Below are 13,899 nucleotides of genomic sequence, written 5' to 3' on the forward strand. Positions count from 1 at the left end.
TAACTTCTAAATTAATCCTTTGTCACAAAACTTCTATAGCCTACTAGTCATTTTGGAGTAATTTTTAAATTAATCCGTTGTCACAAATTTTTTTTATATATATGACCCAGATTAATATTCAAGTAAATATGTTCTATTATCGTGAATGTTTTAAAGTACACATGTAAGTCGAAAGAAGAATTTTATATTCAAAATTTTAGTGTTCACTATATTTTTATCGTTTCTTTTAAATTGGTGTTATTTTTTTTATATATCATTACAATTGTCATTGCACAAATTTCACAGTTAATATCTTCAATTATCAATAAGTAAAATTATAAAAAATTGTATTATGAAAACATATACTTGTTTTATTAAGATGATTCAAGTCTCACATAAATATATATTATCAAACCGGTATTTGTAAACAATGTCAAAAATTAAAACGTAAAATATCATTATAATAAAACAGAGAAAATAAATACGAAGCATCGAAAGAAGAATCCTTGTTGTTCAAAAAAAAAAAAAAAAAAAAAAAAAAAAAAAAACAAAGAGAGAGAGAGAGGGGAGTATCCCTAATAGGTTTATGTCTTATGGTATACATACATTTGTTAGATTTTTTTATACAAAATACATACAAAAAAGTCAAGTACCATAAAACGCTGTCTCAAGCAGCGTTTTATGTTTTGGATTTTTTTAAAAAAAACTCCGGGTATAAAACGCTGTCCGAGACAACGTTTTACCCCATAACCCTAGTTTGGGAAATACTTTTGCCACGAGTCTACTTTGCAAATTATTTTGCCAAGTTGGCTTACTTTGATAAAAAAATCCTGTCTAACCTAACAGGCCACTTATTTGATTTAAATCCACAAATACCTCAACTAACTAGACAACAAAACAAATACAATAGTCCAAATATTACAATCATAACTATATTCGAACGCCTAGCCAAACAAAACAATATAATTTGCAGAAGTCTTCTTTCCATTCACCGCCTATGCACGCAATAACGGTACTTACTTACATATGATGCATTTATAAAAACATAATTAAAGATTTTGTTGGTCAAATTAGTGTATGGACTTATGTATTAAGTCAAAATGATACAAATGTTATGAAACATGGGAAGTATAAATCTCATGAATTAAGTTAAATTGTGCTGCCAACTCGATAGGATCAGGTCAAATTACTAGCCGTACATCTTTTTCAACCTTAAACTTCCTTTGTTTTTTAGATGCATCACTAGAAAGTTTGAAACTCAAGACTAGTAAAATAATATACGTGCAGTGTAAAATTCGTCGTAATTGAATATTATTGTCTAAGTATCAAAACTTGAGAAGACACCGACAGAGAGAAAAAGAAAGATTGACGAAAACAAAGTTAATTATTGCTTTAAAAAAGGGAACCAAACTTGCTTGATAATTATGTGTCTATGTGACACATATTTTTCATTGCCACTCTCAGCCACTCAGTTGAAGATCACTCTAGAATAATTTAGCTACAATTCAACCAATTTTAAAACGGGTGGAATTATTAGTAAAATGATTACTTTGGTACGTAGCAAGAGTTAATTATTACAACGATTGAAACAATGGGAGGCCTGAATCTCAAGGCCAGCATCTTGAATTGTGGAAGCATTGCATACCATTTATTTTCGATTTTTTGCACTTACTATTGTAAGAAGCCAACTACCACAATTAATTAATTTAATTTCATTTTAAATTTAATGTTTTGAGTCATGAAAGAGTAAAATGTGCTACCTATATGTCATAATTAGGACCATTGAATTGATGAAAAAGCTGAGTCTAATCTGATTCGAAAACAGCTCGTTTTACTTTTATATTGTATATCTGATCTTTAACATAAAAAATAACACAAAACCAGGAAAAAAAACATATAAACTAGAATTTATATCAATAACATTTACATCTCTCTATGATTAAACACATGGGAACGATAAAATCGACTTGGATCACGATTTCTAGAATGTCAAAAATTTTCTCTACAATAATTTTTGCAAACCTTAAAATTGCATTTTCTATAAGTGAAACCCGCAAAAATAAACGCTACTACTCTCTCCATTTCATAATAATCGCAACAGTTTTACCTTTGTATTATTTATACATTTAGTTTTATTGTACGCTTTACGGCCAACAATTGACAAGAGTGGTAAATAAAAAAGACCCCTTGTGACAATTTAGTACAAAATTTACTCCAATGATAATTTGGTAAAAAAAAGTTACTCCAACTATAGTGGTAATAAGTTGCTTTAGCAGTACATAGCAATACGTGTCATCCACTATAGATTTTTCGCTTAACACACACTGACACAAATAATAATAATAATAATAATAATAATAATAATAATAATAATATAAAACAATTTCATATAGAAATCAGAATTTCTGGTTGATATGAAGCTTATAAATCAAAAATAAATTTGTGATACAGTGATTGAGCATCCATGTTACTAAAAAGGTCGTGACTTGCAAGATATATTCAATCACACTTTATAGTATGATATCGTAGTATTATGTACTCCCTCTGTCCCTATTTTTTTATCCTATTTGACTGTGTGTGGTCTCTAACATGCATTTTAAAACGTCTTTATCTTTATTTCCATACACGTAAAAATTATACAAATATGATATTAATAAAAAATACAATGAGACGAATCTAACGAGACCACTCATGACTATATTATCTTTTATAGATTAACGGTAAATTATGATCAAAGTTTTCAAAGTTTGACCCAAAAAATGACAATGGGGCAAAAATAAAGGGACGGAGGGAGTAACATCTAAAGATTTATTTATACAGTACAACAAAATGAGTTCTACACAATCAAGTTATCTATACAACGTACCAAGCAAAACTTAGTCTAGTGAGAATATCTGTGGGGGTAGGGATTTCCTTACCTTACCCTTCCCCCCATTCACAAAGAGTTTAGTCAGCTAACTCAAATTAAGAGGACCCGTGTGAGGTTCCAGCCTGGTAGGGCCCTTCTTCTTACCAACCAACCAAACGTTATCTACAATTCTATAAGACGTAACCTCGGACTCTAGAAGTGCATACTACTGGAACACCTTCTTCTTACCAATCACCCAAACGTTATCTATACTTCTATAAAACATAAGCTAGGACTCCAGAAGTGTGTACTACTACTAGAACATTTTCTCTATAGCTAGCTAGCTCTTACATACTTCTTTTTTTCTCCATAGTTTATAATAACTCCATAGGTCTATTACAAGTACATTTTAATGGCAGCCTCAAAACCCACAAATACAAAATCTCAAGTGACATTGGAAGATGAGTTGATCAAACAAGATGAAATTACCCTTCAAAAAGATCAATTGTGGTTTGGTTATCCATTACACTTTTATCAAGGTTTTTGGTGCTTAAATATGATTTCAGAGATCGCAATCTCTTTTCAAAACAACTTTCAAGCTCAAGATACTGATGTCATTTTAGCTAGTCTACCCAAAACAGGTACAACATGGTTAAAATCTCTCCTTTTTAGCGTTGTTAATCGAAAAAAATATTGTGATGTTTCTCAACATCCTTTGCATTCTATAACTCCTCATGAGCTTATCGACCATCTTGAGTTTGAAGTTTACAAAAATTGCCATGGAAATGATCTACCAGACTTAACTAAAATTCCCTTACCTCGACTCTTTGGTACCCACATGCCGTATTCAACATTGCCTGAATCAATTAAAACATCAAAATGTCGAATTATTTATGTTTCTCGAAACCCTTTAGACAATTTTGTTTCTTTATGTCATTTTTGGTCTAAATTTGATCTAAATAAAGGCATGAAATTAGATGTGAATATAATGGAGGAACATTTAGATAAGTATTGCAAGGGGATATTCCCATTTGGGCCTTATGAAGATCACTTGTTAGGGTATTGGAAGGAGAGCATGCAAAACTCAAACAAGGTGTTGTTCTTGGAATACGAAGGGTTAAAGAAAGAACCAAAAGATCATTTGAAAAGGTTGGCTGAGTTCGTGGGTTGTCCGTTTTCGAGGGAGGAGGAGAAAGGAAATGTCATAGACGAGATAATAGAGTTATGTAGTATTAAAAGTTTGAAAGAGATGGAGGTTAACAAAAGTGGCAAGTATTATCCTTGGTTTGAGAACAAGGCTTTATTTAGGAAAGGCGAGGTTGGAGACTGGACCAATTACTTGACTCCTTTGATGGCTAAGCGAATTAACGAAATGCAAGAGAGGCTTAAGGAGGCTGGTTTTTGTTTTACATACTATCATAATTTGAGAGCGATGGATAGCTCAGTTGCCTGACAGTTGGTCAAAATTTTCCTCTCAGTTCCAACTTCTAAAGAATCCTGATATCAGGGTCGAAATACATGGTAAATAATTATGAATTTGGAAACGTAAAATAAAACTTGTGTAGTACAAGGATTATTTGAGCCAAATAAAGAGATGTCTAAATAGAATTCTCCATTCATTGTTTCTCATTTTTATTGTGTTTGTATTGTTGTTCTTTGATTTGTAAATATATTAGCGTCTGGCCTTCTAGGCTTTGGATTTCGGCGGCATTGAAGTTTATTGTACTCTCGTTGTTTTTTAAAGTTGCTTTTGTTTGTAATTTTGCATTATTTTCAATGTACTATCTTAATTATCAAAATATATTGTTATGTACTATTATGCGTTTTCCATAAGAAGATTAATTTTTGGCAACAAGTTTTTCGCAACAAAGAATTTTGTATTCACTCAATATAATTTAGCAACAAATTATTTTGATCGTTACCAATTTACCAAAGCCTATAACATCTATCATTTACGTATCGACGGTTTGGCTAGGCCGGGCGATGGTAACAAACAATCGATAAATATTTTTGCCATTGTACATCGTAGGAAATTTTATGACGATTTTACTCAACACCCTTTTCATACCAAAAATCCTCATGAGCTCATCAAACCAGACTTATCTGAAATAAGAGTTTACAAAAAAGTCAATGGTGATCAACCAGACTTATCTGAAATACCATTACCTCGACTCTTTGCTACCCATGTATCGTATTTACTCAACACCCTTTTCATACCAAAAATGTCGAATTGTTTATGTTTGTCGAAATCCTTGGGACACCTTCGTTTCAATCTGGCATTATTACCTACAATATGAAGCATGTAAGGGCATTAAACCCGATATGGAAATGATGGAGAAATACGTAGATGAATTTTGCTCGGGTGTCTGGAAGGAGAGCAAGCGAAACCCGTAAAAGGTGTTATTCTTGGAATATGAAGGGCTAAAGAAGGAGCCAGAAGTTCACTTGAAAAGGTTGGCTGAGTTTGTGGGTTACCCGTTTTCGGAGAAAATTGATAGAATTTAGAAAATGCGTCGCGCAGGTTAGTAGTTTTACGGTATTTATTTTTATCATAACTTTTGATCCAGAACTCGGAATAAGATAAATAATATATCTTTGGAAAGTTATGGGAGTCTACTTTCCAACCCTATTAGAATTGTATTATTGTCTTTCATAGATTTTAAGATATAATTGAAATAGTGCAATGGCATCAGTTTTGGATAGAGTTTAGTACTTTGATAATATCTTTTTCATTTCAAATTGGAATTGGGATTATCATTGGAAAGCTTATTTTAAGGGATATCCAGCCATGTAGGATTTGGATAAAAATTATGAGGCACAAAAATCAGATTTCCTCAGTTTTGGGCTGCAATTATAAAAAGAGAAAATTGGGTGAAAATTTATGGATTTTGGGCTTAGAAAAAGGTTTGAGATATTGAATCGGATAAAATGGCTTAGAAAATAATAGTGGGCTAGAACAAAAGGACTATTCGAGTATTCTTAGAATTATTATGCAAAACGGACCAAATTATTAGGCAACGAAAGTTGTTTCTTCCTCGGGCTTTATGTGGGGAGACATTTTAGTTGTCTATAAACATATATGAATCGCCATAAGAAATTGTATAGTATAAAGAAAGGAACATCGCAAAATAATCATTTGAAATAGTTTGAACAAAGGGGTGAGTAAAATAAGCAAAAGAAAGAACATCCAAGAAAAATCAAGGGAGTTTTAAAAGGGGTAGGGAACCAAGAATAAAATTCAAGAAAGTTTATAGGAGTGGTTAAAATGTTAAAGTAAAAAAAAAAAAAAAAAGGTTTAAAAAAACTTTAGCAAAGGAAATCAACATGGTATATAAAACATTAGTTGGATAAAAATAATAAAATCAAATACTAAAATAAATTTGAAAATTAAAGTATATATATAATCACAATACGTCGTTGACATGAATTTTCTCCCTCCACATCACCTTATTTAACACCATATTTTGCTCAATTCCCAAAGCACTCATGTCTCTCTCAATCACCTTCTTCCAAGTTTTCTTAGGTCTTCCCCAACCTCTCAAGATCTCAACACTTTGCAATTATTCAAGCCTTCTTACCGGAGCGTTACCTTATTATAAATTTCAAATCAACCATTCATTCATACTTTTTCATTAATTATCCATCCGATCCTCATGTATTTATAAGGTAAATAACTAGCCTAAAAATCGTGTATAATAAATCTTAATATAAATAGAAAACTAATCTCGTCTTATAAAGATAAAGTTTTGTATATATATGATCATAAACGCTAATCTATCTTTGACTAATCGAATCATACTACTCTTACTGTATTTTATTACTTGCTCCATTTTTCTTTTACGGCCGTATTTTATTAATTGTTCCATTTCCTTTTTTGAAAACTTTCAACAACCTTTTACTATTTTCAGTTACTAGTGATCCCTTCATATCATTTCTTAATATTTTTCATATTCTCTTTCTCTCCCACTTATACTCACTTTTGCTTTTTAGATTTATTTTATTATTAAGCTAACCCCATTTCCATCATAAAATAATACTTTATACTATTCCTCCAAAAACTAAATGGAGTAAGCAATAAAATACGAAGGGAGTAACAATTATATCCTAATTAATATTGGCCACCAAATAACGTACATAACTAAAAAGTGAATCAAAATAATAACATAAAATTATTAACAAAAGAATAACAGATGTAAGATTTTCCATCATCAATATGCTTCTTTTGCACCCAAATGTATAAAACGAGGAAAATTAGCTTAAAATAATCCCAACAATTAACACGGTGTGCAAATGATACAGCCTTATCAATTTGATATCTGCAATATAGTACCACTTTTATTTTGTACTATATGTGAAAAATGGTAAGTCGACCACCGGAGAAGGTATTTCGAGAAATATTTCGTCCTTATTCCTTATTACATTATTTTTATTTTTGTATATTATATTAATATTACTTCTTTTTTTTCAAAATGCATACTATGTTAATAATATCCTTACTACCAAAACTAATGATGCCCAACCCCTTTGTTAGTCTAATTAGTTAAGTTATGTAAAGAAAAAACTATTCTACTATAACACAAAAGTAAATAAGGTATTTAAATGTATTATTATATTGATATAATTGGTTTAAAAAATTGTCCTAAAAACCAAAATCAACAAGCCTAATAAAGGGGTGCAACATTATTTATTTGGGTAGCAAGAAATTTTATTATTTTTTTATGGGTAGAAAATTATTAACATAATTATGTATCTTGAAAAAAAAAGTAATATATAATATAAAAAATAATGATAAAATAAAATAATTTAATAATGAGTATGGACAAAATATTTCTCAAGATACATTCTCTAGCGGTCGGCGTACCAATTTGCACATATAGTACAAAAGGTGGTACTATTGACACCAAATAATTGAAATCGTGTTATTTTGTACACATCGCTAATAATTGAGATTATTTTAAGCCAATTTTCCATACAACAATCAATGATAATATCTATTATATAAGACAAGGGGAGAAGCTATGGTATCCCCATGAAAAGACCTTACTACCCCTCCTCATTTAAATATATAAACTTTGATGTCAAACAAACTCAAGTACCAATTAAATTGATGTTTATAATATAAGGATCTTGCTAACGAACATCCCGGGACGTTAGATAAGAATTTAAAATATTATCAAAAGTGGTATTAATTTGAAAATGCATGACAAAATCACGCGTCGATCAGTGTAATTAATGTTCATTTCAATTTAATCTTTCTACTTTTAGCCGGTTTATCCAACGTCTCCGGAGCGTTCGTTAGCTTTTACCATAATATAAATAATGTGTAGTTGGTGCACCCGGAAAGAACATTAGGTATATTTAAAAGAACATGGGCGAAAAAAAGAACATTATAGACATTTATAAAGAACACGAGCATAATATGTTCTTTGACTTTGTTATTATGTTTTTTGAGTTTGAATAAAATAAAAATCATTCAAGAAAAGGTGAAAGTCTGTTCAATCAATCAGCAAATAAAAGAATCAAGTCTAAAAAAAATATGAAAATCAAACCAGTACGAGCGAACCCCTTTCTCTAAGAGATTTGTATGGGCCAATTTTCATAAATTGCTTTTAGGGTGTCTTTTGTTTGGCTGGCCGGCCGGCCGACCGACCGCTTTATATCCGCGATGGTGGTTGATCTTGGGCATAGCCATGGGAATGGATGAGAGAGAATGAAGTAGTGGCCATGGGAATGGAGGAGAGAGATGGAAAAATTGGCCATGAGAGGAGAGAGAAAAATTGGTGATATTAACATATTTTTGTTAATATAGGATATCAACTTGGTTTTCCTCATTGATATGAGGAGAGAGAAATAATAAAAAATCTATAAGTGGGTTAAGTAGGAAAGAGAAATAATAAAATATTTGTACAAGTGGGGTTAGAAGGAGAGAGATATAATAAAATAGTAGTGGGTCTAACTCTTGATCAAAATAGGAAGTGTTGCAATTATTATGAGACGTATGTAAATTAAAAGGGGAGTGTTGCGATTATTTCGAAACGGAAGGAGTAGCTGCTAGTCAAACCGATGCCATTATTATTATTATTATTATATATATATATATATATATATATATATATATATATATATATATATATATATATATATATATATATATATATATATCAAAAACCCTTTTCTCGAGCAATAAAGGATGAAAGGCTAGTTTTTAACAAACCATTTCCTCACTATCTCTTTTCTAACTCTCGACAAATCCTACCAACACATGCAATATCTAACTCCATCAAACTCACTTCCCAAATATTAGGTACTAGTGAAACCATTGCAATTAAAACAAAAACAAAAAGGGAGAAACTATTAAAAACTCTTTCTCTAAGTTAATTCCATACGTTTTGAACTGTGATATTTTTTTTTTTTTCTTTTTACAAAAATTATGATAAATCCTTTGTCATCTGAGAGTTGCAATAAAAAATATGGTTCACATAATTACCCCCCTTTCCTGTTTTGTAGAGCACCTTTGATATTGATTACACTTAAAAAAAAAAAAAAAAGAAAGAAAGCCTAAAAGACCCTTTCTCTTTTTCATTCCACATGTTTCGAACTTGTGACCATATTTATTTATTTAATTTTTTATTATTATTTTTTTTTTGTGTAGAAAGCCACATGAATGGGTGATGAGAATTGATCTCAGGTTCCTCTAAATTCGGGAGGAAAGCTCATAACAAGGTTCATATGAGGATCACAAACTAGGGTATGTATTAGATTGAAACAAGTATGATGTTTACCTATTATATTGGTTACACACAAGTAAAAGATCATTTAAAAAAATTGCCCTAAGTGGTAGGAACATTATAAAAGTTCATACCATTTTGAGTAGAAGCGGGTGGGTTTGTACTTGTGAATTTTTCTTTTCATAGGATGTAAATAATTAGGTTATTAATTATATTAAAAAGTAATTATTAGAAAAGATAGTGGAGGTAATTATTTATTATAAAGTAAGGGATGTGTGAGAAGATATTAAAAAAAAAATAACGGAGTACATATTTAAAAAAAATGGTAATAGTAGTTATATGTGTAGACGATGAGAGAAAAGAGATATAATATTAAAATGTAGCTGTTTTTAAACAAAAATGAAGCTTAATAGTTTAAAATTATAGTCGCATTAATAAGTGTAACACTTAAAAAAAAAAAAAAAGGGAGAGAATACTCGATTCTTAAAATATGTATAGAAGTGAATCACATACATTCAATCGTGGCCCATTGTTAAAATTAAACTAGTATTTAGCCCGTGCGATGCACGGGTTAATCTAGTTGGCTAAATAGTAAGTATATGTTTTTCAATTAAAGAATTTTACTATTGTGTGTTTAAATTGCTCTTAGATTTTTTTAAAGTCAAAACATATGCAAATATAAATTATATTGTATTTTGTTAGCAACATAAAATTCTGCGTAAATGTTATGCGATATATTCTAATCCAAAAAAAAACCTACATCATATCATATGTAAGAAATACAAATTGCATCAAACAAAAAAACCATCTACTAATACATATAGGTTTAACCCAAACCAACGTACATGTGATGGAAAACATTAGCTAGCCTACCTACATATGGATGCATTAAATGATAAATTAATGAATACAAAATAATTTATAATAAAATCATTAAACATTAATCAAACACTAATACTTCTTATTAAGATTTTTATTATTTATGTTATTTTAGTTAATATCAAAAAACACTATTAACACTATTCTTTCAAAAAAGAAACAATATGAGAGTACAATGAAAATAAAATTATCTGTACAAAACTAATCATATGAAATTATTATTAAATGCTTCCAATTGTCTCTTCATAAAATGATATATTGTAGTTTCCATCCAAATATATTGTTCCTTTGTTGAATAGAATTTTTCACCTAAAAACACATAAAATTACCAAATATATCAAATCAAAATTATTTAAGAAAAAGAAAACTGAAAATAGAAAAGAAAATCAAAATCGATTATTAATGAGAAAATATATAGTGGAGTAGAATGTAAAATTTAGAAAAATATTTTACAAAAAAAATAAACCCTACAATATAGAGTCTAGCTTATATGCAACAGAACATTTTGAACATTAAAAATAGGTACTCGTAGTTTTATTGCACATGAAGAACATCATGTTAGCCATAAGTGGAAATAATAATTTAAAAATGTAATTAAAATTAGATCATATAAAAAAATTGTTTTGCAAATCTAGTTCAAATTTCCAAAAACAGTACTAAAAACACAATAAACGAAAATCATAGACAACAATGAAGTAAAAATTAAATAAATTTAAATTAAGACCTTAAAAAATGAAAAGGAAATATATAACAAAATAAAAAATATTGAAACTAGAATTATAAAAACTCGAACTTTAAACATTGTAACAGAAAGTAGATAATTTAAATCTTTTAAAAAAATCCAAACAAAATATTGATACACAATTCTTCTTAAAAAAACGATTAAACACCAATCACTCAAAAATTCAAAAACAAAATTTAGAAAAACAAAAAAAGAAAAATATTAAAATCTTACATAAACTTAATAAAAATCGAGTTCTGAAAAAAAAAAGTGACACATGATAAAATTTAAAAATATTAAAATTCGTAGAAAAAATTATCTTTAAACATTGAAAAAGTAAAAAAAAAATACAAAGTTTTATAAAAACGTAGACAAAATTTTAAAGCGCAATTTGTTAAAAAATGATTAAATATTGAAGCAACAAAAAAGTGAATAGATATTTGATAAAAAAAAAATGAATTATAGATAAAGTTGAGAAAACATACGTTTGATTTCTCCCTTAAATTCAATACCGCTATTATTTATTGAAGTTTGTATACATCTTGACAATATTTTTTTTTTATTACTTAATGTAAATTATAGATTTAGGATGAAAAAGAGAAATGGTAGAGTTAGGGTAAATAGAGTAAGCGTAAAAAGTTAGAGAAGGGGAAGATAAACTATTATAATAGTGTGATTGAAAATTTATATATAAATGCAATTTAGTGAAACCCAAAAGACACAAATGAAAATTGTTATCTTCTTTTGAGGGGATTGAATCGTTTTCGAGTTTTTATTTTTTTTTTTTTTATTTTTATTATTATTATTATTATTATTATTATTATTATTATTATTATTATTATTATTATTTTTACTATTTTTACACTTAGTTGAAACAAAAGAGAAAAAAAAAAAAACATAAACGCAGGAAGAGGACAAGTGTCCTTCAAATTTCTTGTTTTAAGTATTAGTATAAATTAGTAAATTCTGTCGGAAGAGATGTTTTATTGTAATTATGTATATGTGTGTGTTTGTTAAATATATATATATATATATATATATATATATATATATATATATATATATATTTGATCCAATATATTAATTTGAAAGAAATGTAGAAGAGATATTTGATTGAATTTCTATTTTTATACTTTTTTTTTTGATGAAAACAATTATTTTCTTGAATAGGTATGATTAATTAGGGGATTGGATAGAAGAGGTTATTTTTTATTTTTTTAATTAAAAAAATATATTTTAAAACAAGAAAATTAGGAGGACAAGTGTCCCCCCAACATCCTAATTTATATTAATAGTATTGATATGAAAAATATGACTACTCATCATTTTTAAACATCCTTCTCAATTGTTTTACAAAAGGGTTTTAAGTCTTTTGACATATACTGTACTATATATGGTGATACATTGCTAAATTCGATCTTTCCCATCAATGAACAATGAATTAGTGAAAGTATTTTAATCCAATTGCTTTTACTTTATATATATATATATATATATATATATATATATATATATATATATATATATATATATATATATATATATATATATATATGTAAAGGGAAGTTTTTCCCGAGTTTTTAGAAAGTCACTTAGGATTTTGATTTTTAAAAAATCATTAGAGCCTCATGTAAGATTAGTATTTTAAGAGCGTTACGTGTAGGATTATGCCACGTAGGATTATTATTTTAAAACGCCACGTACAGGATCGTTCCTAGGTTTTTGGTGGCCGATGGGCGGAATGAAAAATTGGGCCCTTATTACCGAGTAAAGTAAAAAAGTGAAAAATAAATTCTGTTTTTATTTTTTATTTTTTTTATGGTTTGAAATAATCGAGTTAAGTAAAGAAAAAAAATAAAGACCAACTTACAGTAAAGGAAAAAAATAACAATAACCTTAAAATTAATTATCCAAATCATCATACAAAACATTGTCTACGAGCATTTCTAGAAGCAAAATCACCAATAATAGTGTCGACATTAATATGCTCTAACAAATTTTTCTCAACATATAAAATGGCTAGACCGTTTAGTCTTTCTTGTGACATTGACGACCTCAAAAACGTTTTCAAAAATTTTAACTTCGAAAAACTTCTTTCGGCAGATGCCACGGTCACCGGCATCATCAAAAGGATTCAATAAGCAATTGTAATATTTGGATAACAATCTGCAAACTTGACAAACCCAAAAGCTTCAAATGCTGACATCAACACCTTTGGCAAAGTCATTTATAGAAGTATTATTTATAGGTGAATATGTGAACCAAATCCCATTGAAAATCAAAGAAGATGAAGAAGACCGTTTGAATAATTGAATTAGAGCTGTTTAGGAGATTAATGAGGTTGAAATTTACAAAAATAAATTAACGGGAAGAAGATATCAATTAGTTCTGATTGAGAAGATATTATTTTGGAAGGGAAGTTGAATAACCATAAACCATGACAATTAAGATATTTTGGGGGAATTAATTAGAAGAGAATAAAGGAATTGGAAGTTGAAATTTGGGAATATGAACATGATATGAAAAAGGAGGAAGCATATTGTATCATTAATTAGGAATTTTTTTTTTTTAAAAAAAAAAAAAAAAACTGAAGCTCTATTAAAGACTTGGGCCTCCATCATTTGGGCCTCGGGCGACGACACCTGATGCCATGCCTTAGGGACGAGTATGCCCACGTACCATTAAAATTAAAGGTTTAAATTTATTATAAAAATAAAATATTATCTTTTTAAAATTGGAAATTT

At 28.7% G+C, this 13,899-nt stretch overlaps 1 protein-coding gene across 1 annotated transcript; it reads left to right on the plus strand.

Annotated features, from left to right (window-relative positions):
• The first annotated feature begins 2,992 nt into the window (after window positions 1-2,992).
• On the plus strand, window positions 2,993-4,626 carry LOC110727117 (cytosolic sulfotransferase 5-like). Its single transcript, XM_021906658.1, has one exon. It carries the CDS (start codon window positions 3,240-3,242, stop codon window positions 4,278-4,280), a length of 1,041 nt encoding a protein of 346 aa, XP_021762350.1. The 5' UTR covers window positions 2,993-3,239; the 3' UTR covers window positions 4,281-4,626.
• The last annotated feature ends 9,273 nt before the right edge of the window (window positions 4,627-13,899 follow it).

The sequence above is a fragment of the Chenopodium quinoa genome, unplaced genomic scaffold (assembly GCF_001683475.1).
Source record: "Chenopodium quinoa cultivar QQ74 unplaced genomic scaffold, ASM168347v1, whole genome shotgun sequence".
NCBI classification, from domain to species: Eukaryota; Viridiplantae; Streptophyta; class Magnoliopsida; order Caryophyllales; family Amaranthaceae; genus Chenopodium; species Chenopodium quinoa.